The following is a 23,917-nucleotide window of genomic DNA, read 5'->3' as shown; positions in this document are numbered from 1 at the left end:
AGTCCTGTGTTTGGCACAAGCTGCTTCTAGGTGGACATCTCACCCATTTGTGCTCTGGGATTGATCCAAAGTGCAATAAACCTCTCACGGTGTTTGATGCATCCCGCCTCCACTTGGTTCACTGCAGTGAACTCCCAGGAGGAATAGCTCATGCCCATGTCTAAGCTAAGGAGGTCTCTAATCAGTGTCCCTACACATAATCTGGCTCTGGGGTGGCCTTTTGCACGGTGTTGAGGTAGAGTTGAGAACTGGGGCCTGGTATTCAGACTCCACGGCCAACCCTCCCTGTTGTGTGTCTGTTATTTTAGGAGGGGCCTTGCATTGTCGTGAACTCCACTGTGTGTGTGTGGTCGATTTTGTTTTTTGTTTAGTGCGTTCTTTCAGACATCAGATTGGGGGCGTTGTTGCCATGTAGGCTTCTGTAGCTGATGTGTTAAGTTGGGAGCTTGGGTGGCGAAGAGGATCCTGGCTGGTTCCCCTCTGTGGTGTGGGGGGCGTTGGCCCTTCTCTTTCAGGAGATGATCGTGCATTGGCTCTAGCCCCACTGTCCCCTGTAAACCCTGAAGTCATTCTCCCTCCTTTTTAAGATGCTCCTGGGTGGTTTGGGATCATGAGCCAACATCCTCAGTATCCAGTCCAGGGTTGTCCTGATACACACCCCATGGAGTTTTTAGAAGAAAAAGCACAACTATAATGCTTTTGTTCTTATTCTCTTAGCTTCTAGGGACCTATTAAAAGAGTTTCCACAGCCCAAAAATCTTCTCAACAGTGTGATTGGAAGAGCCCTTGGCATCTCACATGCAAAAGACAAATTGGTCTACGTGCACACAAATGGACCAAAGAAAAAGGTAACTCTGCTGGTGGCAAGGAGACATGTTGGTCTGATTCTCTGGAAGGAGACTGGCTGCTCTTTTCTCTCTCAGAGTTCTTGTCAGGGAGGCCATAGAGTGGGTTTTCTGAATTGAGAATGGTCAGCAGAGAATCTCAGAGCAAAGCTAAATCTGGAGAAGAGCCTGGTTTAGGGAAGGGGAACATGGGCAAGTGAAGTGAGACGTTCCCATCTTGTGTAAGATAGGCCTCTGTACTGGGCCCTGGATTTGGTCCCTTCCAACTAACTGGAACTGTAGAGGGTTAGAGCTGATGATAATTCCTGCTCCCAGAGTCTTGTAGGTCCTGGGACCCACAGGAAGCATGTAGGCAAACCATTCTGAATGAAAATTTTTAAGGATAAAGATGGGTCCCACCTTGCCCTCTGGCTAGAGCATGGCACTTTCAAGAAGCAAAACAGCTTGAGGTGGGACAGTGGCTTGAGGGTGGGGGAGTCTGAGCCTTCCAAGGAGTTAATGATGGGATTGGGGTTCTGTCTTGCACTCAGGCCTGCTGCTGTGAGGTCTACAGCTTTGCTGTTGATTCTCCATGTGGTTTGTTATAACTTTGTAGTCTAGAGGCAAGGGTCCTGATTCTCTCTTCTCTTCCTCAGAAAGTCACCCTCCACATAAAGTGGCCCAAGAGTGTGGAGGTAGAAGGCTATGGCAGCAAGAAGATCGACGCTGAGAGGCAGGCTGCGGCTGCGGCCTGCCAGCTGTTCAAGGTGACCCTCCCCTAGTGAAGACCATGCAGACCTCCCTCCTGAGAACTGCTTGAAGTGACGGTTTTCCTGGTGTCAGCTGCACCTAGGTTTAGGTTGGCAGGGTGTTCAAACCACTCACCTGTCCTAAGCCCTTCCCACCTTGTGGTTCCTTTTTTGCTTCAGCCAGTGACGGAATAGATTAATATTATTTTCTTGCCACTGTAGTTATCTACTTTCTGTGGTTTCAAAAACCACAGAGAAGAACCCCTTTATGGAGAACACTCCCTCTGTACAGCACCATGGTGAGACTTCTATTTTGGTTTCTGTTTTTCTTTCCCTGTTATTTCATGTATTTAGGTTTTTCCTTGTAGCCACATAGTCCTCTCTTACTTACAATGGAAGAATAATAGTCACTTCTCTCACTTCCCAGTGGTTGGACGTGGGTTGCTTTCAGTTTTTGATTGCGCAGCATTTCCTATACCTTCATTGTTGCTCCCAGCCTTTCTTTCGATCCCTAATTGGCTCCCTTCATGGCTGTGCCAACCTTGAATCTTCCTCACATTCCTAGGTCTTTGCTCTTGACAAGGACAAAGCTGTATTCCTTCAGCTTCTCTCCCGCTCATGGTCTACAGACCTTCATTGTCACTGCTTCTCCTGGGTCTGAGGAGGCAAGGTCCCTTTTCCTGTCCTGGGCTCCCACACGACCCTTCTCTTTTCTGTGTCCTCTCTGTCTCCTCCATCTTGTCTCCCACGCTTTTATTTAATTTTCAGATCTTTCCTCATCTGGTTCTTTTCTGTAAGAGTCAAAAATTCTTCAGTGTTTGGGAATTCCCTGGCGGTCCAGTGGTTAGGATGCCACACTTTCATTGCCGAGGACACAGGTTCGATCCTTGGTTGGGGGAACTAGGATCCCGCAAGCGGTGTGGCACAGCCAAAAAAAATTCTTCAGCGTTGTAATCCCTTCCCCAGGCCCTGCTTCCCTGCACACAGCTCTCCGTGCTTGTGGTTTGCATTCTTTCCACTCCAGCATCACAGCCCATGCCATGGTTGCTGGTTCCCTTCACATCCTCATAGCGCCTGGTGATTGTTGGCTGACTGGGGCAGCTTTGCCAGGCTCACCAGCCTCCCCTCAGTCCTTGCTCTGCTTGAATGGTCTGTGGCTTTGGCACTGCGGGGCATTTTTTCTTCAGCCCCTGGGTTATACCTGCTTTCCTTGTCTCTGGGTCACTCTAGGCTCCTCTTCCTCTCCCACTCTCTATAAACATCTTTTTCTGTACTCCTTCTGCCTGGGGAAATCTTCTCTCTCAGAAATTCAACCATCCTTTCTGTGTTTAATGTCTTGGAAACCTCCGTCTCCCTTAGAGCACCTCTACCTCAGGGGTTCTCAATTTCGGGGGGATTTTGCACCCCAGGGGACATTTGGTAATGTCTAGAGACATTTTTGGCAGCCACAAGGAGAAGAGTGCTACCTGGTATGACGCCAGGGATGCTGCTAAACGTCCCACAATGCACAGGCCAGCCCCTCACAACAAAGAATTACCTGGTCCAAAATGTCTATAGTGCCGAGGGTGAGGATGCTTTTCTGCCTGGATGTAGAAGGCACTTTAAACTGAGACCATGTGCAGCAAGTTGTGATCACATTCCTCCCCAGCCCGTTCTCTGTTCTCTATCTATGCTCATGGCCTTTTTTGTTTGTATGTTTAATTGTGGTAAAATACACAAAATATAAAATTTAGCATCTTAGCCACTTTTAAGTGTACAGTTCAGTAGTGTTAAGTGCAGCCACGTTGTTGAGCACCCAGTCTCTAGAACTTCTTCATCCTGGAAAACTGAATCTCTATACCCAGTAAACAACTCCCCATCCTGCCTTCCCCCCAGCCCCTGGCAGCCACCATCCTACTCTCTATTTCTGCGAATTTGACCACTCGTCACATAAGTGAAATCATACAGTGTCCTTTTGTGACTGGTTTATGTCACTTAGCATAATGTCCTCAAGGTTCATTCATGTTGTAGCAAGTGTCAGAGTTTCTCTCTTTGTAAAGGCCAGTAATATTCAATTGTATGTATATATCACATTTTGTTTATCCATTCATCCATTGATGGACTCTTGAGTCCACTTTTTGGCCATTGTGAAATAAGGCTGCAGTGAACAAATACCTCTTCGAGACCCTGCTTTTAATCCCCAGAATTGGAATTGCTAGATCATATGGTAATTCTGTTCTTAATTTTTTGAGGAACTGCCACACTGTTTCCATAGTGTACTATTATACATTCCCACCAACAGTGCACAAGTGTTCTAATTTCTCCACAGCCTCACTAACACTTGTTACTTTCTTTCATTTTATTTATTTATTTGATAGTAGTCATCCTAATGGGTATGAGTTGGTATCTCATTGTGGTTTTGATTTGCATTTTCCTAATGATTAGTGATGTTGAGCATCTTTTCTTGTGCTTATTGGCCATTTATGTATTTTCTTTGTAGAAATGTCTTTTTAAGTCCTTTGCCCACTTTTTAGCCACATCGTTTTGTTGTTGAATTATGGGAGTTCTTTATATATTCTGGAGAGTGTAGCCCATTCATTCCTTAATATTTGTACTCAAATTTGCTCATCTTTTTTCCTCCCAAACTAGATGTTTCTTTTTTTTTTTTTTTTTTTTGCGGTACACAGGCCTCTCACTGTTGTGGCCTCTCCCATTGCAGAGCACAGGCTCCGGACGCGCAGGCTCAGCGGCCATGGCTCACGGGCCCAGCCGCTCAGCGGCATGTGGGATCTTCCCAGACCGGGGCACAAACCTGCGTCCCCTGCATCGGCAGGCGGACTCTCAACCACTGCGCCACCAGGGAAGCCCTAGATGTTTCTTAAGCATTGCCCTCAGGCTTGTTGTGAGGTGCTGACAGCACAAAGGTGACTGAGGGTGCTCTTGGGGCAGCCACAGCCCAGAGAGGAAGCACCCACATGAGGGGAGAGGTGCACCTCAGCCTCCTCAATAAAGCAGGCTATTCTTAAAGAGTGAGTAGAAGTTTTCCAGGAACAGGGATGGAGAGGGCACTCCAGATAGAGGGCGCAGAGACATGGAACCAGGGTGCGCGCGAGCAACTAGCGGATTGTGAACGTGGGTCTGAGTGCTTGGCGATGGTGCGAACAGGTGGGCAGGAGCCAGAACACCAAGCCCTTAGGTGTCTCAGGTAGGAGTCTTGATTGATCCTGTGGATGCTAGGTCTGCTGACTGGTGGTAATTGGTGGAATGACAGAGCTGAGTTTGCCTTTAGGAATAGTCCCCAAAAGCAGTGGGGTCAGGCAAGACCAGAGACGGGGGCACAGGATAGGTGAGAATGCCAGTAGCAGCAGTGCAGGAGCTTTCTTCTGGGGTTATTAAAAAGCTGGAAAAGACAGTGACTGGTCAGATGGAGGAGGGAGGAAGAGCGGGTTGGTGGGGAAGCATGAGCCAGCACGGGGAGCCCTGGAGGGGAAGCGGGTTGGGTGGGTGTTCATCATCAGGAACACCTCATGGCCTTGTGTGTGGGGGGCTGTGAGTGGGAGGCAGGGAGGTAAAGCATGCTGGTGTCCTGGGGAAGGCCAAGGGCGAGGGTGCTGTATGTGTTTCCTGTATAATCAGATCGTCCTTGTAAGCAGGCGGTGACGTGACGCAGAAGCATGGAGGCTGAGCCTTGGGCCAGGCACCCGTACTGCCCTGCCCTGAGTGGCTGTACTTTCATGCATGTGGATGTGTGTGGCGTGCCCTTTTCACATTCTCTGTCACAGAATCCTACTGTTATGCATCTGTTCTTCCACACAGATTTGACAATTTGTCAAGTGCCCAAAAAGTCTATCCAGACTTTGATTGGAGTTATGTTACATGGGTTAACTTAGGAGGCTTTTGTCTCTTTACTCAAAAAAGTTTCATATCAGGAACTCCCATATTTTGTGTCCTTTTACCGAGTTTTATACTTTTAAAAAATATGTAAATTTATTTCTTTAAGTTCATCTTAGGTAGGCTATGGTTATTGTTGCTGTTGTGAATAGAATTTTCCTGATTACATTTTATTTTTTTTTTTAGATTTTTTTGATGTGGACCATTTTTAAAGTCTTTATTGAATTTGTTACAATATTGCTTCTGCTTTATGTTTTGGTTTTTTGGCTGCGAGGCATGTGGGATCTTAGCTCCCTTACCAGGGATCAAACCCACACCCCCTGCATTGGAAGGCAAAGTCTTAACCACTGGACCTCCAGGGAAGTCCCTTCCTGATTACTATTTTTTTTTTTAACATCTTTATTGGAGTATAATTGCTTTACAATGTTGTGTTAGTTTCTGCTGTATAACACAGTGAATCAGCTATATGTATACACATATCCCCGTATCTCCTCCCCCTTGCGTCTCCCTTCCACCGTCCCTATCCCACCACTCTAGGTGGACACAAAGCACCGAGCTGATCTCCCTGTGCTATGTGGCTGCTTCCCACTAGCTACCTGATTACATTTTAAATTACAGTTGGTTCTTTCAGAAATCTGAGGAGAGAATTGTTGTTTTTTAAAGATTTAATTTTATTTATTTTTGGCTGTGTTGGGTCTTCGTTGCTGCGCACGGGCTTTCTCTAGTTGTGATGAGCGGGGGCTACTCCTTGTTGCAGTGCATGGGCTTCTCCTTGTGGTGGCTTCTCTTGTTGCGGAGCACGGGCTCTAGGTGTGCGGGCTTCAGTCGTTGTAGCACATGGGCTCAGTAGTTGTGGCTCTTGGGCTCTAGAGCGCCGGCTCAGTAGTTGTGGCTCGTGGGCTTATTTGCTCCACGGCATGTAGGATCTTCCCAGACCAGGGATCGAACCTGTGTCCCCTGCATTGGCAGGCAGGTTCTTAACCACTGAGCCACCAGGGAAGTCCCTGAGGGGAGAGTTTTAAGAAGCGAGTGGTCACTCCTCGGCTTGTCACGAGTCAGGTGTGGCTGAAGCCGCGCTGTGGAGCAGTGCCTGGATTCTGGCACCTGCCATCTACTGTCACATGGCTGTAATGTCTGAAACCCTCTTGATGCGCCTGGCTTACCCGTGTTGTCTTTACCACTCCCAACTTGAATTTCTTGACCTTGTGCTCTATTCACGTGCTACTCCTGTTCTTCTAGCTTCTTATTTTTTTGTTCTTTAGACTCTGTTTTTCTGCATTTTTCTTCTGCCTCTTAGATTTTTAGCTTCTTGAGGGCAGAGATCAGGTCTCATCCCTCCTGATGGTGCCCAGGGTGGCAAGCATGTTGCTTTGAACATGCTAGAGACTCGGCAAATGTCTTATTTGATTTTCTCTAGAAAAGAATAAAACTGTAATATATTTTAAAATAATATTTTTGTATAACTGGCTTTAAAAACGTTTGGTGTTATTTCTAGAGTATGTTCCCAGCATAGGATTCTTGTGTCAGAGGTATAGCTGTTTTATGGTGTAGACAACATATATCCTAATTGCTACACTCACTGAAGCTTTTTAGATCACTTTGTGAATGCATCTGCTTCTTGTTGCCCTGTGGGTTTTTCTTTGTTTTGTTTTGTTTCTTTGGTCTTTTGTCTTAATAGCTGTAAGAATTTACCTTGTCATTTTCATCTGTTGAAGCTAGACATGTTAAGTGCTCTCTCTGTGCCCAGTTCTGGACTAGGGCCTGAGGTGAGTAGACAGGTGAAAAAGCATGGCTCCCACACATGAGGGACCTACGGTGTAACCGGGCAGGTTCCGAGCAGCCTGAGGTGTGAGGGTGGTATGGGCCCTCACAACGCCCCTTTTTTCCCCAGGGCTGGGGTCTGCTGGGTCCCCGGAATGAGCTGTTTGATGCAGCCAAATACCGCGTGCTAGCCGATCGCTTTGGCTCTCCGGCTGACAGCTGGTGGCGCCCAGAACCCACCATGCCACCTACTTCCTGGCGGCAGCTGAATCCTGAGAGCATCCGGCCAGGGGGACCTGGGGGCTTATCCCGCTCCTTGGGCCGGGAGGAAGAGGAGGATGAGGAGGAAGAGCTAGAAGAGGGGACCATTGATGTCACTGAATTTCTGTCTATGGCCCAGCAGGACTCCCACACCCCACTCAGGGATTCGAGGTACAGCCAGGGGCAGGGAATGCAGGGGAAGCTGGCTGCACCTTGACATGGGGTGGGGCGTGTTCCCAGGGAGTCTTCTCTGAGATGGGAGGGCCCCTGCCCCACATCTCAGTCCGCGTCTCTGTTATTCATTGGTATATCTACCTGTTCTTGGGGAAAGCCACTTGTGGCCGTGTACTGTATGGCTGGGCTTTTGCGAAACAGCAGCACAGACCCTCTCTCCAGCTCACACTTGGGTCCTTCAGAGGCCCAGTAACTACTCTGCCTGCCCACTGCCCCTACCCTCCTATCTGTTTGGGGGAACTGAGGGAGCGCCAGGTGTGCTTTGTGTCTGTGAGAGGATCACAGGCCAAGTGGAAATGCCCCAGCCTCCTGCAACTATGCAGTATCCTAGCCCCTGGGTCTCAGAGCAGGTGAAATTGGCCCAGGAAGAGAGTGCTTTTTCACCTAAACTTTTGGTCCTCCCAGGGGGGGTTCCTTTGAAATGACAGATGACGACAGTGCTATTAGGGCTCTGACCCAGTTTCCGCTTCCCAAGAACCTTCTGGCCAAGGTGATTCAGATAGCGACATCGTCCTCCACAGCCAAGGTGAGCTGGGTCTCCTATAAGTGTGTGTGAGACTGGGGAGCTGTCTTGGTCAAGTCTGGTTTTCCTCCAGACCAGGTGGGAGGGAGACTACGTACGGGAGGGCCGAAGATGCCCGTTCTCCAAGCCCAGCCTGGGCCAGCTGGGGGAACTCCAGGTCCTTGGAGGGTTGAAGCAGCAGGGACAGATTGGAAGTCAGAACACTGGAGCACAGGGAGGGGGCTGGGGACTGTAGGAGTGGAAGACCTATATCTGTTCAAGGGTTGCGGGCAGGAAAGGAGGGTTTGGGGAGGGGGTGGCTGACTTGCTGAGGTTTTCATCTTTGTTGTCAGGCTGAGGGGCTTTGGTTAAGCAGAGCTTCTCTCCAGGTGCAAGGCCTTTTTGATCCCCCAGGATGTGCTTAGTTTTTAGCTTGTGTTGACAGCTTCAACCTGCAGCTACCATCATACCTGTTTGCTTTGAAAGTGCTGAGAGGACAGTGGACTAGGAGGGCAGGTAGTGGCATTGCCCAGATGCCATTTCCTCCTGTGAAATCATGGTACCACAGGAGAAGCAAGGCCAGGATCTGGGAGCTGCAGCCCCACAGGGCTGGCTTCTGCCTGTTCAGTGGCACTTCTTTTGTGGCTGATGCTTGGTACCTGCTCAGATGGGGGTTAAATCCATCTCTGTGTCCCTTGATATTCTGCGAACTCCTGGATGTTTTCATTCCCTAACTTTCTGTAACCGTCTCTCTTGCCCTTTGTGTAGAACCTCATGCAGTTCCATACTGTGGGCACCAAGACCAAGCTGTCCACCCTCACCCTACTCTGGCCCTGTCCCATGACCTTTGTCGCCAAAGGGCGTCGCAAAGCAGAGGCAGAGAATAAGGCGGCAGCCCTGGCTTGTAAGAAACTGAAGGTGAGTGCAAGGTCCCTGGTGTGATGCATGAGATGTCTTGGAGCTCCCTGCTACCCTTGGCAAATGGTCCACTTTTCCAGGAAATGAAATCTACCACTGCCAGGCTTTTGGCCTGGGCACATAAGTATCTGGTGTCCCAGCCTTGCTCGTCAGGCTGTGGGGTGCTGTTTCCAGGGCTTCTCCACAGTCCCTGTGGAGGTGCTTTGCCCGTGAGCTCAGCCGTTTCAGCACTGTTGGCTGGAACCTGGGTGAAGCCAGGAGGAGACATGCTTATCATTCTGAATGGTATGGAGCTGGAGAAATGATGTCTTTGTTGAGGGACAGACTTGGTATCTAGAAAGATCTTGATAACTTGGGCTTTGTGGCCAAAACAAACCACGCGACGTTCATCTAGGATGAATATTGAAGGGATCAACATCCAGGTGAAGGCAGTGGGGCTTACAGCTAGCAATCATTTTGAAGCGGCTTTGGAGGTCAGCTGATAGCCCAGTTGTGGGAGTTACCTGAACCCGTGGGGGTCTGGTTTGCAGAATAAGAGAGGAAGGAGGCCCTGTTTTACTCTGAATGGTCGGATATACCTTTGGTGTACATTTGGCTCTGGGAACTGAATTTTAGATAGAGCTGATAGTGAGGGGTACCAAGATCCTGGAGAACTGAAGAGGGATGGGTTCAGGTAAGTGGTGAGAGGGAATGGATGTGTCATTACCTGTGGCTCAAGAGGACAGAACTAGGGCTAACTGGGAGAACTTCGAGGAAGTCTAAATTTTAATTTGATAGACAAAAACAGTGATGAACTTGAGAACTCTTGTTTTAGGAGGGTATTTCCACTGTCCTGGGAGTATTTAATTCAAATTTGTGAAAACTAACGTTGGAATAAGATTGCACCTGTCACCACTGTTCAGTCTGCTAATGTCCACATTTGTCCCCCCAAAAATCACTTTTCGTTGACTGGTTTTATTAAGCAACCATTACAGATTGAAACTGAAAAATAAATGCATTGACAAAAAACAAAAACAGACAAAAAAGTGATGAGAAGACGGCCCTCAGCATGTTAGAGGCCTGTCTCAGGAAGGAGCAAGCTTCTAGGTGGCAGCAGTGTTCTGAGAGCAGCTGACTGCCCACGGTCAGAGAGGCTGTAGGTAAATTCTCACAGTCCTGGGAAAGGACAGAGGGCTCCCCTGCAGCAAGGTGGCCCTGTTGGCACCTCTTCTGTTCTGGCACGAGGAGGCTGGGGAAGGGGATTGGTCCCTGTGCAGGTAGACTTCTTAAGGGAGGGAGTGTTTGCTCTGGGTTTTGGAGGGTGTGCGGAATCCGGACATGAAAGACTATAGGGGAAAATGACTGGTTTTCCACATTTGCCCAATGTGTTGGAATGCTTTGTCTTATTTCTGGTGGGTGGCTTTGGGCATATAGGGAAATAAAACAGAGAGTTTCCCTTCCAGTGGTTTATTTTATCAAGGTGCATAAGTATGTATTTCCGGGAACTTCCGTGTACGTTTGTACGGTGGACTGGGTGTCATGCAGAGACAGGTGGAGGTGTGGCAGCTGGACGTGAAATGTGGCAGGGGTGGGCGGGCAGCGAAGGCACAGGAGCCTGCGACTGGGTTCCGGGGTGGCTCAGGGCCTGGCCCGCCTGTCTCAGGTGGGGATTCACGGAGGTGAGCCTGGGCTGCTGTGGGGACTCCGGCTGCTCGGGGAGAGGATTCTCTGCGGCGCCCGTCTGTGCGGGTGGGGGCTGTAACACTCAGACACGCCAGGTCTGGTTTTGCTTGAATCATTTTTAACATTTTTTTTTTTTTGGTGGAGACCTGACATTTTCCTGGTTCCTAATTTCTCCCTCCTGTACCATATTGGCCCAAACCCAAAAATGTCTTAGAAAAGAGGTTGCTCTGCACGACTTCTCTAAAGCTCCTGAGCAGGTCTGGGCCAGTTATGGGGAGACAGGCATAGACCAGCCTCCCGTGTTCCCTCTGCAGAGCCTGGGCCTGGTGGACCGGAACAACGAGCCGCTCACCCACGCCATGTATAACCTGGCCTCCTTGCGCGAGCTGGGTGAGACCCAGCGCCGGCCGTGTACCATCCAGGTGCCTGAACCCATCCTCCGCAAGATAGAGACCTTCCTAAACCACGTAAGAGAATCCCCACATTCCTCTTCACCTGCCCGCCTTCATCTACCCAGACCAAAAGCTTTCACCTGCAGCAGGCGGTAGTGACTCCCCGCTTTCCCCACTGGGGATGGAGCCTGGGCACACTTTTGCCCTGAGCAGTCCTGTCTTGCCCACGAGGGTCCCAGGGCAGTTGAGGACTGAGTCCTGCCCGGAGGGTGGGCCATAGCTTCTGGCCAAGGTGAATTGTGTGGAGGGGCTGGCTGGCTGTGGGTAAATGAGAAGAAGCTATTTCTCTTCACCATTTTGTTTGCCTCTCCCGTCCTCCAGTACCCCATGGACAGTTCATGGATCTCCCCAGAGCTCCGGCTGCAGAGTGATGACATCTTGCCCTTGGGCAAGGACTCGGGGCCGCTGGGTGACCCTATCACAGGCAAGCCCTACATGCCCCTGTCAGAAACAGAGGAGCTGCGTCTGAGCCAGAGCCTGCTGGAGCTGTGGCGGCGGCGAGGGCCGGTCTGGCAGGAGGCCCCCCAGCTCCCTGTGGACCCTCATCGGGACACCATCCTCAGTGCCATCGAGCAGCACCCGGTGGTGGTCATCGCCGGGGACACGGGCTGTGGGAAGACCACGCGCATCCCCCAGCTGCTGCTGGAGCGCTACGTGACCGAGGGCCGAGGTGCTCGCTGCAACGTGATCATCACTCAGCCGCGCCGCATCTCGGCTGTGTCCGTGGCACAGCGGGTCAGCCACGAACTGGGCCCCTCCCTGCGCCGGAACGTGGGCTTCCAGGTGCGGTTGGAAAGCAAGCCTCCAGCCCGAGGTGGGGCTCTGCTGTTCTGTACCGTGGGCATCCTGCTACGGAAGCTGCAGAGCAACCCCAGCCTGGAGGGCGTGAGCCATGTAATCGTGGACGAGGTGCACGAGCGGGACGTGAACACGGACTTCCTGCTGATTCTGCTCAAGGGCCTGCAGCGGCTCAACCCGGCCCTGCGGCTGGTGCTCATGAGTGCCACAGGTGATAACGAGCGCTTCTCCCGCTACTTTGGTGGCTGCCCTGTCATCAAGGTGCCCGGCTTCATGTACCCTGTCAAGGAGCACTACCTGGAGGATATCCTGGCCAAGCTGGGCAAGCACCAGTACCCACACCGGCATCGGCACCACGAGGTGAGGGGATACGCCCGCCCCGTCCTGCCCACGGCTCCTGGCCTTTTCTCCATGGATTCCCCTCCTCCTTCCCAAGCCTTGGTTTCCTTGCTAGAAATGGGAATGATCAGGCCTTCTTGACAAGGGTGTGGTGAGGGTTGGAGGTGATGTGTCACGTGCCTTGACCTCACCGAGTCGCGGTGGCCGTGTCCTGTGCACGACCCCTGGCCCCGGGGCTGTGACTGGCCTCTCTTCCCCCACCCCAGTCTGAGGATGAATGCGCTCTCGATTTGGACCTCGTGACTGATCTGGTTCTGCACATTGATGCCCGCGGGGAACCAGGTGGGTGCTTTCTTCTCTGCCCCGTGCCCACCCTGCTCTCCCATCTGCCGGGAGCCACTAGCTCATGCCTGCAGGGCCCTTTACAGGTGGGATCCTCTGCTTCCTGCCTGGGTGGCAGGAGATCAAAGGAGTGCAGCAACGCCTCCAGGAGGCCCTGGGCATGCATGAGAGCAAGTACCTCATCCTGCCAGGTGAGAGCATGTGTGCAAGGATGGTGGCCCCTAACACCAGGCTTGCCCTCTGTCCTGGGGAGTGACTCACCTGGGGCTCAGGGCCTTGGGTTTCTTAATAGGCTGCACTACTTTTTTGCTGGCTTTGTGACCTCTACTGGGCATATTACTGATCTGGACTTCAGTTTCATCAAAATAGGGTCAAAATCCCTGCCTGCCCTCATATGGGGAGGTTTTGGCTGGAGCAGTGCCCGTGACCAGTGTGTTCTTGCTGCCCACCAGTGCACTCCAACATCCCCATGATGGACCAGAAGGCCATATTCCAACAGCCTCCCGTTGGCGTGCGCAAGATTGTCTTGGCCACCAACATTGCTGAGACCTCCATCACAATCAATGACATTGTGCACGTGGTGGACAGCGGTCTGCACAAGGAGGAACGCTACGACCTGAAGACCAAGGTGGCACCCATCTCCTGGCCCTGCCCCAGCCCAGATCTACCCTGGGCCTGTGTGTCTGGAGAAGGCCACACCTGTGGGATCTCCCTGTCCCTGCTGTGGGGGGCAGTTGAGGAGCTGAGTGAGGTGAAGGCCAGGCGCAGGGGAGCATGGAGGAAGGCGTGTGGTCTGTGTGGCTGCTCACCTGCCCCCTCCCCCAGGTGTCCTGCCTGGAGACCGTGTGGGTGTCACGAGCCAACGTGATCCAGCGCCGGGGCCGGGCGGGCCGCTGCCAGTCAGGCTTTGCCTACCACCTGTTCCCGCGGAGCCGGCTGGAGAAGATGGCCCCTTTCCAGGTGCCGGAGATCCTGCGCACGCCCCTTGAGAACCTGGTGCTGCAAGCCAAGATCCACATGCCAGAGAAGACGGTGCGGCAGAGGTGGGCGGAGTGGGCCCTGGGAACGTGCAGGTGGGGTGCGGGCTAACAGGCTCTGCCTCGTTCGTGCTGTAGGCAGTGGAGTTCCTCTCCAAGGCCGTGGACAGTCCAAACATCAAGGCGGTGGACGAGGCCGTGATCTTGCTCCAGGAGATCGGTGAGTGGTGCAGGGCTGGGCCGGGCTGCGGAATGGCTGTCAGGGGCGGGACTGACGGCTGAGCTTGCAGGGGTGCTGGACCAGCGGGAGTACCTGACCACTCTGGGGCAGCGCCTGGCCCACATCTCCACTGACCCACGGCTGGCCAAGGCCATAGTGTTGGCTGCCATCTTCCGTTGCCTGCACCCGCTGCTAGTGGTCGTTTCCTGCCTCACCCGGGACCCCTTCAGCAGCAGCCTGCAGAACCGGGCGGAGGTGGACAAGGTCAGACCCAATGCCTTTGCGTGGCCCTCTGTTCTCCCTTCCGGCCCTCCGCTCCCTTCGGTCCCGAGGTGGCTTCCTCTGGTCCCTGCCCTGTGACCCTGGCACCCGCCTCCCCTCCCAGGTGAAGGCACTGTTGAGCCACGACAGTGGCAGCGACCACCTGGCGTTCGTGCGGGCTGTGTCTGGCTGGGAGGAGGTGCTGCGCTGGCAGGACCGCAGCTCTCGTGAGAACTACCTGGAGGAAAACCTGCTTTATGCGCCCAGCCTGCGCTTCATCCACGGTCAGCGGGTCCCGAGCTGCCCTGAGCCCCTCCACCCTTCCCACTCGCACTGGGCTGGTGCACAGTGAGCTGTGAACCGGGGGCCCTAGGTTCACCCTGACTTTGCCTCCCCAGGACTCATCAAGCAGTTCTCAGAGAACATTTATGAGGCTTTCCTGGTGGGGAAGCCCTCGGACTGCACCCTGGCCTCTGCCCAGTGCAACGAGTACAGTGAGGAGGAAGAGCTGGTGAAGGGTGTGCTGATGGCGGGTCTCTACCCCAACCTCATCCAGGTGCTGCCCTGGGGAGGGGGCTCCAGGCCATGACCTCTCCTTCCATCCCAGCTCCTTGCTCAACCCACCCACCTTCTCCTTCATCCTTGCAGGTGAGGCAGGGCAAGGTGACCCGGCAGGGCAAGTTCAAGCCCAACAGTGTCACGTATAGGACCAAATCCGGCAACATCTTGCTGCACAAGTCGACCATTAACAGGTGGGGGACTGTCAGGCTGGGGCAGGGCAGCTCGGGTGGTTCAGCAAGGGGCCTCACCCAGCTTTGTTCCCTAGGGAGGCCACACGGCTACGGAGCCGATGGCTGACGTATTTCATGGCTGTTAAGTCCAACGGCAGCGTCTTTGTCCGGGACTCCTCCCAGGTGCACCCACTAGCTGTGCTGCTACTCACCGACGGGGACGTCCACATCCGTGGTGGGTACCTGCACACCTCCTGCCCCACCGCTTCTCCGGCTGCTTTGCCTCCTCAGGGGTCCGGCCTCACTCACCCGGGCTCCCCGCGTCTCTCCCTTCCTCTAGATGATGGGCGCCGGGCCACCATCTCCCTTAGTGACAGCGACCTGCTGCGGCTGGAGGGCGACTCACGCACTGTGCGGCTGCTGCGGGAGCTGCGCCGGGCCCTGGGCCGCATGGTGGAGCGGAGCCTGCGCAGCGAGTTGGCTGCACTGCCGCCCTGCGTGCAGGAGGAGCATGGGCAGCTGCTTGCGCTGCTGGCGGAGCTGCTGCGCGGGCCCTGTGGCAGCTTTGATGTGCGCAAGACAGCTGACGACTAAGCCCCGTCTCCGCTGGGGCCATGTACAGAGTGCAAATGTTTATTTAAAATAAAGTTCTATTTATCCCTTGTGAGCATCGCTATCCGCTGGGGCTCCCCAAACCAAGAGGAAGAGTGAAGGCTCAGAAGGGAGGGCCCCAAAGTCTTAGGAGAGCAAGGGGCTTAGAACCCAGCCCTCAGGAGCTTGAACCACTCATGCGGGTTCTTGGCTTGTGCTGCTTGGCCCAGTCTAGTCGTCTTTGTCACAGCCGCGGTGGGAGGCAGTGTCCTTGCGCGTGCAGCAGGGCCCGCAGCCTGGATCCTCTCTGGCTGGCTGTCACTTGCTAACCCAAGCAAACGGGGGAGGGAGCAGTTCCACAAGCAGCCTTAACCTTTGGTCACAGCCACAGATTCACAGACGAGGGGCTGAGGTCAAGACTGCACGCTGCACCCCAGTCCCTCAATGCGAGGGGACAAGCTGGGGGCTGTGGGGGCCTCGGATGCTGAAGACGTAGACAACCAGGACGTATACAGAAGACAGGGCCTGCGTGGTGGGACATACGAGCTTTATTTGTTCTGGAAATCATAACAACAATCACAGATCAACATGGTTAACGGCTGAGCCATAAGCAAATGGGGAAGTACAGAAACGTTCCAGCCCCAACAGCTGCAGAATAGAACACAGCACACAGGGCCTCTGGTCCCACCTGTCAGGGCGGCCTTCTCAGCTTCTCTGGCTTGTGGGACCCTTCAAGGGAGCTGTGCCCAAACCACCTTTCAGAACACTGACCACTCCAGCGCCCCCTAGAGTGCTCTCCGCCGGGGTCACCTCTCCCACCCCTACCTTTGGCCAACGGAGTAAAAGGACCGAGAGCTTGTTGTCCACCCCAGCATCAACACAGGTGCAGGTACCTTTAGGCCCAGCACTGTCACCCCACTGCATCTGGCACCCCACCTCCCACTGCGTTCTCCCAGTTTCATCTCACCCTTTCTTGCAGACAAAACACGGATGCCCTGATGTCCCTGGCGCCGTTGAAGCACTGTGTGGACAGTCTCTGGCCCTGGGAGTGCTTTTTCCACAAGACCCCTGCAATTTCTTGGTATGTGCTTGGGGAGCTGGGGAGATGGTGTCGAACCTCCCTGGAGAAAATGCTACCTCAGAAAGGGAGAGCACCTGCCCAGCCCAGACACCCTCCCTCTACATGGACTTCAAATCTGATCCTAGGTCAACAGCTCCCACCTTCTCAGCGCCAAGGGATGCCAGAGGAGGAGGTGGGGAGTGTGAGGGGCCAAGTCTGCACTGCAGAAAATGCTCTTCCAGAGGAGAAGCCTTGGAGACTCCCAGGCCATTTCACTACAAACTGTTACGTTTTAATCCTTTATTAGAAACCATGCAAACTTTAATACAAAAAGTACAAGTGCAATAAGAATCTTCGTGTCAATACAATTCCCGGGACTTATCATTGCAGCCATCCCAAGACCAGGCCTAACCAGGACACACCCCTTAGGCTGGCCTCTCCTCTCCTCTCTCCCCTCTCCAGTCAGGCCGTAAGGGAGCCTGGATGGCCCATCTCATGTACTTATTTTTAAATTTCCAGACTTGATTCCCCACTATCCACATGAGTTCTGAACACATCAGGCTCCCTGGCAACTGAGGGCTCGAGTGTCCTAGGTTGGAGGCTAGGAGGAATTTGACCTCCATGGCCCTTTCCAGCCCGACCTTGTCTCCCACCAGATCCCAGGGAATGAGACAGACATAGATGCCAAAACCAGCCTCTTGGTTAGAAAAGAAAAGCAGCATACACACAAAATGCCAGAACCACCAGTCCACACTCTGACCAGCCCCTAGCGGTCCCTGCCTGCCCTCTAGCCCACAGCCCCCCACTGCACCTGCCCTGCCCACACCACCTCCGGGGCCGGGGCCCCAAGCTGCCCAAGGCAGGGCAGCCTCCAATGCCTCACCTCCCAGCTGGAGGCTTCAGGATCTCCCTTCCCTGTTTCCTTTAACACCTACCAACGACTTTCATTCAGACATGGCTTCAACCTGCAAAACTACTCCACCGGTTTTCAGGTTATTAAAAAAAAAAGATAAAAGTGTGACAGCAGCTAGGTAGGTATGGGAAGCAGCGGGGACAGGCAGCATTGCCCCTGACTAACTTGGGGGAGGGCAGCAAGAGGTGCCTGGTGCCACCTGTGAGGTGGGCACCACTGTGGGGTCAAAGGAAGAGGCAGTGGCTTAGCAGGCTTCAGGGTACGCAGTTAGCACCCAGCCATCACGGGGACGTCCACTTCCACTCTTCCCTCCAGATGGACCAGCGAGGAGGGAGGGTATGTCAGTTTCTCTTGGGTTTGGTCCAAAAAAACCAAACAAAGAGGAGGTTGGACTCCGGTTCCCCCCACCCAGATCCCAGGAGGTCCTGAACTAGCCTCCCCTACCCCACTTTCCACCCAACCTTCTCCGCGGAGCAGCGGCGCAATGGTGAGGACGGGGGAGCCAAGCAGGGAGCCGGGTCTGGGGCCGGGAGTGGAGGGAGCACGGGGGTGGGGCTGCTGCCACCCTGGGCAAGTGAGGCAGGAGGGAGGGAGGGGCCTAGAGGGCAGCCCGGGAGAGGGAGCTAGGGGCCCAGGTGCCTGAGCTGGGGCCGCCAGGGAAGTGGAGGGGGGCGGGAGACAATGTCGGCCCCGTGGTCGGTGCGGGCCCTGGCGTTTGCCCGGAACGTCAGCCTGTAGGTCTCAATCTGCAGTGACACAGGAGGAGGGAAGGGAGAGGGTGACGGGGGAGACAAGAAGGGGAACACAGGGGACGGAAGACGAGACCAGAATGTCATCATTAGATGCCTGGAAAATAAAAGGTTGCTTCGTTAAAATTCAGGCCACACTCCGGTAGGAAAACAAAGGAGTTTCAATCTGCAGCCAGTGGCAGGGCCCCTGGCTGGCCCTTAGGCCGAGCCCAGCCACTTACTTGTCTCCTGGATCTGGCTGTCCAAGGTCTGGGCCTCCCTTTGGTCACCACCCCCTGCCAGGGTGGTGTGGCCACTGAGGCCACTGGCTGAAGTGGGGGCGCCAGCTTCAGGCGCTGCCTCAGGGATGGCCAGCTCCTCCCCAGCTGGGGGGCCCGGACACGGAGGGGCCTCGCTGCCACCGCCCTCAGTCTACAAATGAAACAGTGGGGGAGACAGTGCAGGGTCAGTCGGGGAGGGTGTGGGATGGTGATGGTGGTGGGTTTCACACACAGTCCCCACCCCCGCTGTTGCTGCTCCCCATTGGCTCAAGGTACAGTCACCTGGGAGTCTAGACCAGGTGCCCCCCCGCCCCCCCCCCACCAGACCAACTCCTGGCCTGGGTGGCAGGGTGCTGGGTAAGAACTCAGGCTCTGGGGCAGTAAAGCAGTGCAGCCTGGCTAGTGACACGCTCTGAGAGCCTCCTCTGCGAGACGAAAGGCTTCGTGAAGCCTCTGACATGAGAGGTGAAAGGTGCCTGGCTTCTCAACAAGGCTGATGCCAGATCACAACACTTATGACAGCAGATTGTTAGCAAAAAAGCTAAGGAATCATCTCAAGATGTGGGTCTGGAGCCACTAGGGCGAGGGAGCTCCGGGAGCTTGAACCAGTTCCTGAGGGGTGCAGGCCGCCACCTCAGACCTAAGGGATCCCAGGGCACTCCCTGCACATGCGAGTGTTCGGAGAGGCTTTCTCGGCCATTCCTGGGGCAGCGCTGCCCGTGTATCCATCATTCATGCGCCCCTGACAGAGGCCTCCTCTGTGCTGGGCATCTTTCTGGGGCCTGGGGACACAGGAGGGAAGAAGGTGTCCAAGGAGGTGTGAGGGAGACTGGGGGGGCCTGGCGAGGAAGGCCTTGTGGTGGCCGTGGACACCCAGTGTGAGTCCAGAGCACAAGAGGGAGGGCTGCTGGGAGGCACTGGCGAGCTGGCACACCTGTGCTGGGAACGCCCAAAGGCGACAACAGGAGAAATCAGAGCAGTGAAAGAAACGGACCTCTGTGTTAGAAAAATAGTTCCAGAAGTGATAAGAAAGGGAGGTGATGTGAGTAAAGAAAAGACTTGCGGTCAGAAAGGCCCAGGCGTGAGCCCTGGTCTGCGTGCACCCGTCGTGTGGCCGGGGACAAGTGACTACACCCAAGTTAGTGCCCCGGGGGTGCTGACCAGAGAACAGCCCCTCACAAGGTGTGGAGCATGTCCTGAGAGGCTGCGACAGAGGGAGCTAGTCCGGGCTTGAACGGAGCACTGAGGTGGGTGGGACAAAGTGCGGGCTGGGATGGAGCCGCGCTGCGCGGTCAGATGCAGGGGAAGGCCCGGAGCACTGCTCGTGTCCCCTCTCCCTCGCCCACCCCTCCCTGAGCAGCTGCAGCCACCCTCAGGCTTGGAAGCCGGCAAGGCGCTGCCCCCACGGCCCTGCTACCCGATGACACGGAACAAAGGACAGACAGCATCTTGGCAGACAAAAGATCTCACAGTACTGTGGAAGGAGCGCAGAGGGAAGAGAGGGAGGGAAGGGAGGAGAGGCCCAACCAGGATGGGAAGCCTGCCGCCTGAGCGCTCTCCAGAGCCCGGCCCGCGCAGGCCTCCAGAGGGGTGGATGCCAGGCCTGCCGTCACGGGCAGTAAAAATGTGCCATTCCGCTCCCAGGCCCAGAACAGAGCCTGACACAGAGCAGGTACCGAACACTCCCGTCTCAGGAGGTGCTGCGAGAACGGTACCACACAGACCCCGGCCTTGTGGGGACCTGCACTCCAGCCCTGTCCCTCTGAACATGGCTGAGATGGGCTCAGAAAGGCAGGCCACGGCTCTCAGGAGAACGTTCCATCTCCAGCTGGACAGGTGAGAGGTGACCAGGCTGGGGCCTCTTCACCTCTCCTGCCTCGCTCAGGACTGATGACAGACGATGGAAACAGCAATGGTGTGGGTGAAACATGACCCCTGAAGAGACTGAGGGGCGGTGACAGGTGCCCACCTGCTGGGACCCAGACTCCAGCCGCACAACCCCACCCCCCAGCTGTGTCCCCGCCAGGACCCACTCACTACCTTCACGGCACCTCCTGCAGGCAGGTGGCCCACGTTATCAAGAGATCCCACCTTCGCCTGGGCCTTCTCCTTGAAGTTCAGCTTTTGACTTTCGATCTTGACATCTCCTCCACCTGGAACCAAACAGAAATGGGTCACTGTGGGTGGCAGAGAAATACCCCTACAGGCAAAGCCAGGAAGCTGGCCAAGGACTGGGATGTGCCCAGTATAGAAATGGGGAAAAAGTGACCTGCTCTGAGGACAAAGGAAGAGGCACAGTGAACACATGCTTTCAGCCTCATAAACACCCTGTTGGTCAGGGTCAAGATCCTGGAATCCTGGTTTTCCAGCTGCCACCACTGATACTGGAGGAGAGGAGTGACTTGCTCAAAGTCACCAGCGAGCCAGTGAGTCACAGGATGGAGTATGGTCTAGGTGAGCAGTTTAACTGAATCTCACTGTCATGAAAAGAAGGGAAGGCAAGAGGCGGGAGCAGAGGGGAGGCAGTCTGTACACAGGCAACGTTCACAGCTCAGCCAGAGTGAGGCCATGGGATCAAGGGCCAGAGCACTGTCACTGGCCACCCGGCCCCTCAGCTTGGCTTTCCCTTGAGCCCTTCTTCATTCTCCCATCTCCTCCTGGCTCATATCACCAACCTCAACACCTAGCTGCCTGCCAAATTCTCCAGGTATCCTACCCACTGGATTTCTGGCCCCTTGCAAAAACTGGACCTCAAGTCACTCAGTGTCACTAGGGAAGGAGGTATCTCACAGGACTGGATTTTCCAGATAGAAGGAAAAATGAAGGTTAGTTAAGGGGCAAAGTGTTTTGATCCTTTTACACAGAACACCTTCTAAAATGGATGACAGTTTTTGCTGAGAGGGAAGGGAGTTTTCTTTGCCTTCCCCTTAACTGGCCCGTGGCGTGGCGACTGATCTCTGAGACACCAGACCTGTCAGCCAGTGTGCCTGCCACTACAGATACGGCACTACCCCAAATCTGCTGCCGACCCAGGGTCCAGGACACACGAGGCTCTTAGGGTACAGCCGAGCCAAGAACGCAGGCCCTGCTCAGACAACATTGCCAGTGGCTCAGAGGCCTCCACGGGGGCGCCAGGCCACCTGTGCTGCTGGCAGGAGAGTCTGCATTGCTGTAGTGGCAAGATCCACATGGGCAGGCCGAGGCGGCATTATTGAATGGCTCCCTATCTCCTGCTGGAGCTGCTGGTGAATGCTTCACTGCTCGAGAATACCCTTTGCTCCTGAGTCTGACAGGCAAGACCCGACCACCACTCTCCAGAGCTCCTTCAGCACCAGCTCCTGAACGCTTGCCTGGGAGGCTGAGAAGGGTTCTTAGCCCCTAGCGTACCTTTCCCCTAGGCCTGGGTCAACAGTGCCATGCACACAGCAGGTCCTCAAGACGCTGCTGGTGCAAATGGCAAACCTTCCACACTGTTCCTCCTCCAACTAAAAGGTTAGTGCCCAGAATCCCCCCTCCCTGACAGGGACTGAGGACTACGTTGTTTCTACTGCTGTGCCCTGGGTGTGTGGCTCCAGGAATCTTCATGGAAGGACAGAGACATAGGGGTGAAACCTGGGACAAGGGAGGCACCACTCACCAGGCTTGTGCTTAATGTTAGCCTTGGACCCACACTTGGAGGAGACCTTAGAGATGTCCACCTTCTTGTTCTGAATCTGAACCTGAGGAGAAAAACACACAAAAAAGTGACTGCCTCAGTGAGAGAAGGTGTACTGCCAGGTCCAAACCCATGCTCTCTTTATAGTCTCCAAACCCGAGGTCAGAGGCCGCCTTCTCCAAAGGCTTCCCTGGCTCTAACCTCACTCCATCCCTTCTTCATACCATCTCTTGAAGGGACCTCAGCACCAGCTCTACACTAATCGCTTCAGGTGCTCAATCATCACCTACAGCGTACCTACTACCATCAAAACAGCAGCCTCTACTCTGGCTCATCTTTCCAACAAGGCTGCAGTTCTCCCTAAACAGGAGCTTGGGGAAATGCACTTTTCCCAGCCACAGATCTGGCAGCTGCTAAAGCAAGCCACCACGTGTCCTCGGCAACAGTGACAGGCTCATCTTGCGCCATCCCTGAGATGACCTGTGAGGAGTCAACAGAGGTCACTCGCCACGGCTGGGCTCTCGCCAGGGTGTGGAGTCCACACATCTGTTGACAGTGTGCCACAGCTGAACCTAGTCCTCAAAAAAAGAATAGTTGATAAGGGGAAGTTTCGCTTTATAGATGTATTCCAGCCAATAAATGAAGAAAGGACAGGATAATTAGAGTCTCACCACAGTGCACCTTCACTGAACTCATGGTTTTGGGCATCAACAGCCGCCAGCATCACGAGGAGTGAGACGACGAGAAGAGTGAGACATTATGTTTCCTGATAGAAACACCACCACTGCCTATGAACGTCTTGCAAAAATGTGGGGAAAAATATCAAGTCTGAATCAATCTAAAGAAAACTGTGGGTGCCCATCATCGGATGAATGGATAAAGATGTGGCACATATATACAATGGAATATTACTCAGCCATAAAAGGAACGAAATTGAGTTATTTGTAATGAGGTGGATAGACCTAGAGTCTGTCATACAGAGTGAAGTAAGTCAGAAAGAGAAAGTCAAATACCGTATGCTAACACATATATATGGAATTTAAGAAAAAAAAATGTCATGAAGAACCTTGGGGTAAGACAGGAATAAAGACACAGACTTACTAGAGAACGGACTTGAGGATATGGGGAGGGGGAAGGGTGAGCTGTGACAAAGCGAGAGAGAGGCATGGACATATATACACTACCAATTGTAAAATAGATAGCTAGTGGGAAGCAGCCGCATAGCACAGGGAGATCAGCTCAGTGCTTTGTGACCGCCCGGAGGGGTGGGATAGGGAGGGTGGGAGGGAGGGAGACGCAAGAGGGAAGAGATAGGGGAACGTATGTATATGTATAACTGATTCACTTTGTTATAAAGCAGAAACTAACACACCATTGTATACCAATTATACCCCAATGAAGATGTTAAAAAAAACAATAAATAAATAAAAAGAAAACTGTGGGACTAATGAATACGTTAAGTGAAACCATGGGGACATCCTCAGCAGAATCCAAATTCTAGGACAAACCACTCAGTTTACTCTTGAAAAATATTACCGTGAAAAAAGAAAAAATGAACAGGGAACTTGTAGAGTAAGAGAAACCTAAGATTATAAGATGCAAATCAACCAATCACAACTTATGGACCTTACTTGTTTCCTGATTAAGCAAACCTGTTTAACATGCTATGGGATTTTATATATATATGTATATTAGAGTTCTTATCTTTTAAAGTTACATATTGGAATATTTGCAGATAAAAGATATAACTGAAACTGGCTTCAAAATAACTGGGGTGGGCATTTATAG

General features: G+C 53.5%; 2 protein-coding genes across 21 annotated transcripts in view; one reads left to right on the top strand and one right to left on the bottom strand.

The window, feature by feature from the left end:
* DHX30 (DExH-box helicase 30) overlaps positions 1 to 16,874 on the top strand; it is a 32,089-nt gene extending 15,215 nt beyond the window's left edge. For 9 of the 10 annotated variants that reach the window (XM_060307189.1, XM_060307190.1, XM_060307186.2 and 6 more), the window contains 18 exons: positions 718 to 848; positions 1,481 to 1,591; positions 7,335 to 7,636; positions 8,105 to 8,225; positions 8,970 to 9,119; positions 11,096 to 11,248; positions 11,555 to 12,391; positions 12,637 to 12,712; positions 12,799 to 12,903; positions 13,165 to 13,340; positions 13,538 to 13,744; positions 13,828 to 13,909; positions 13,980 to 14,173; positions 14,295 to 14,454; positions 14,569 to 14,726; positions 14,819 to 14,922; positions 14,997 to 15,136; positions 15,242 to 16,874. In XM_060307189.1, coding sequence (XP_060163172.1) covers positions 718 to 848; positions 1,481 to 1,591; positions 7,335 to 7,636; positions 8,105 to 8,225; positions 8,970 to 9,119; positions 11,096 to 11,248; positions 11,555 to 12,391; positions 12,637 to 12,712; positions 12,799 to 12,903; positions 13,165 to 13,340; positions 13,538 to 13,744; positions 13,828 to 13,909; positions 13,980 to 14,173; positions 14,295 to 14,454; positions 14,569 to 14,726; positions 14,819 to 14,922; positions 14,997 to 15,136; positions 15,242 to 15,495 — 3,461 coding nt within the window. In that variant the 3' untranslated portion in view covers positions 15,496 to 16,874. Of the gene's footprint in view, positions 1 to 717; positions 849 to 1,480; positions 1,592 to 4,267; positions 7,210 to 7,334; positions 7,637 to 8,104; positions 8,226 to 8,969; positions 9,120 to 11,095; positions 11,249 to 11,554; positions 12,392 to 12,636; positions 12,713 to 12,798; positions 12,904 to 13,164; positions 13,341 to 13,537; positions 13,745 to 13,827; positions 13,910 to 13,979; positions 14,174 to 14,294; positions 14,455 to 14,568; positions 14,727 to 14,818; positions 14,923 to 14,996; positions 15,137 to 15,241 lie in introns of those variants that run through there. The other variant, XM_060307192.2, reaches the window with a different exon arrangement.
* Positions 16,875 to 18,071: 1,197 nt separating this feature from the next.
* MAP4 (microtubule associated protein 4) overlaps positions 18,072 to 23,917 on the bottom strand; it is a 167,897-nt gene continuing 162,051 nt past the window's right edge. For 9 of the 11 annotated variants that reach the window (XM_060307203.2, XM_060307197.2, XM_070046654.1 and 6 more), the window contains 4 exons: positions 22,112 to 22,193; positions 20,515 to 20,627; positions 18,436 to 18,625; positions 18,174 to 18,311 (listed from right to left, as the gene is read on the bottom strand). In XM_060307203.2, coding sequence (XP_060163186.2) covers positions 18,304 to 18,311; positions 18,436 to 18,625; positions 20,515 to 20,627; positions 22,112 to 22,193 — 393 coding nt within the window. In that variant the 3' untranslated portion in view covers positions 18,174 to 18,303. Of the gene's footprint in view, positions 18,312 to 18,412; positions 18,626 to 20,514; positions 20,628 to 22,111; positions 22,194 to 23,917 lie in introns of those variants that run through there. The other 2 variants (XM_060307198.2, XM_070046653.1) reach the window with 2 other exon arrangements.

This window comes from Globicephala melas, chromosome 11 (genome assembly GCF_963455315.2).
Source record: "Globicephala melas chromosome 11, mGloMel1.2, whole genome shotgun sequence".
In the NCBI taxonomy this organism is placed as follows: domain Eukaryota; kingdom Metazoa; phylum Chordata; class Mammalia; order Artiodactyla; family Delphinidae; genus Globicephala; species Globicephala melas.
Note: the sequence above shows the minus strand (reverse complement) of the source record. Positions and strands in the feature narration are given on the sequence as shown.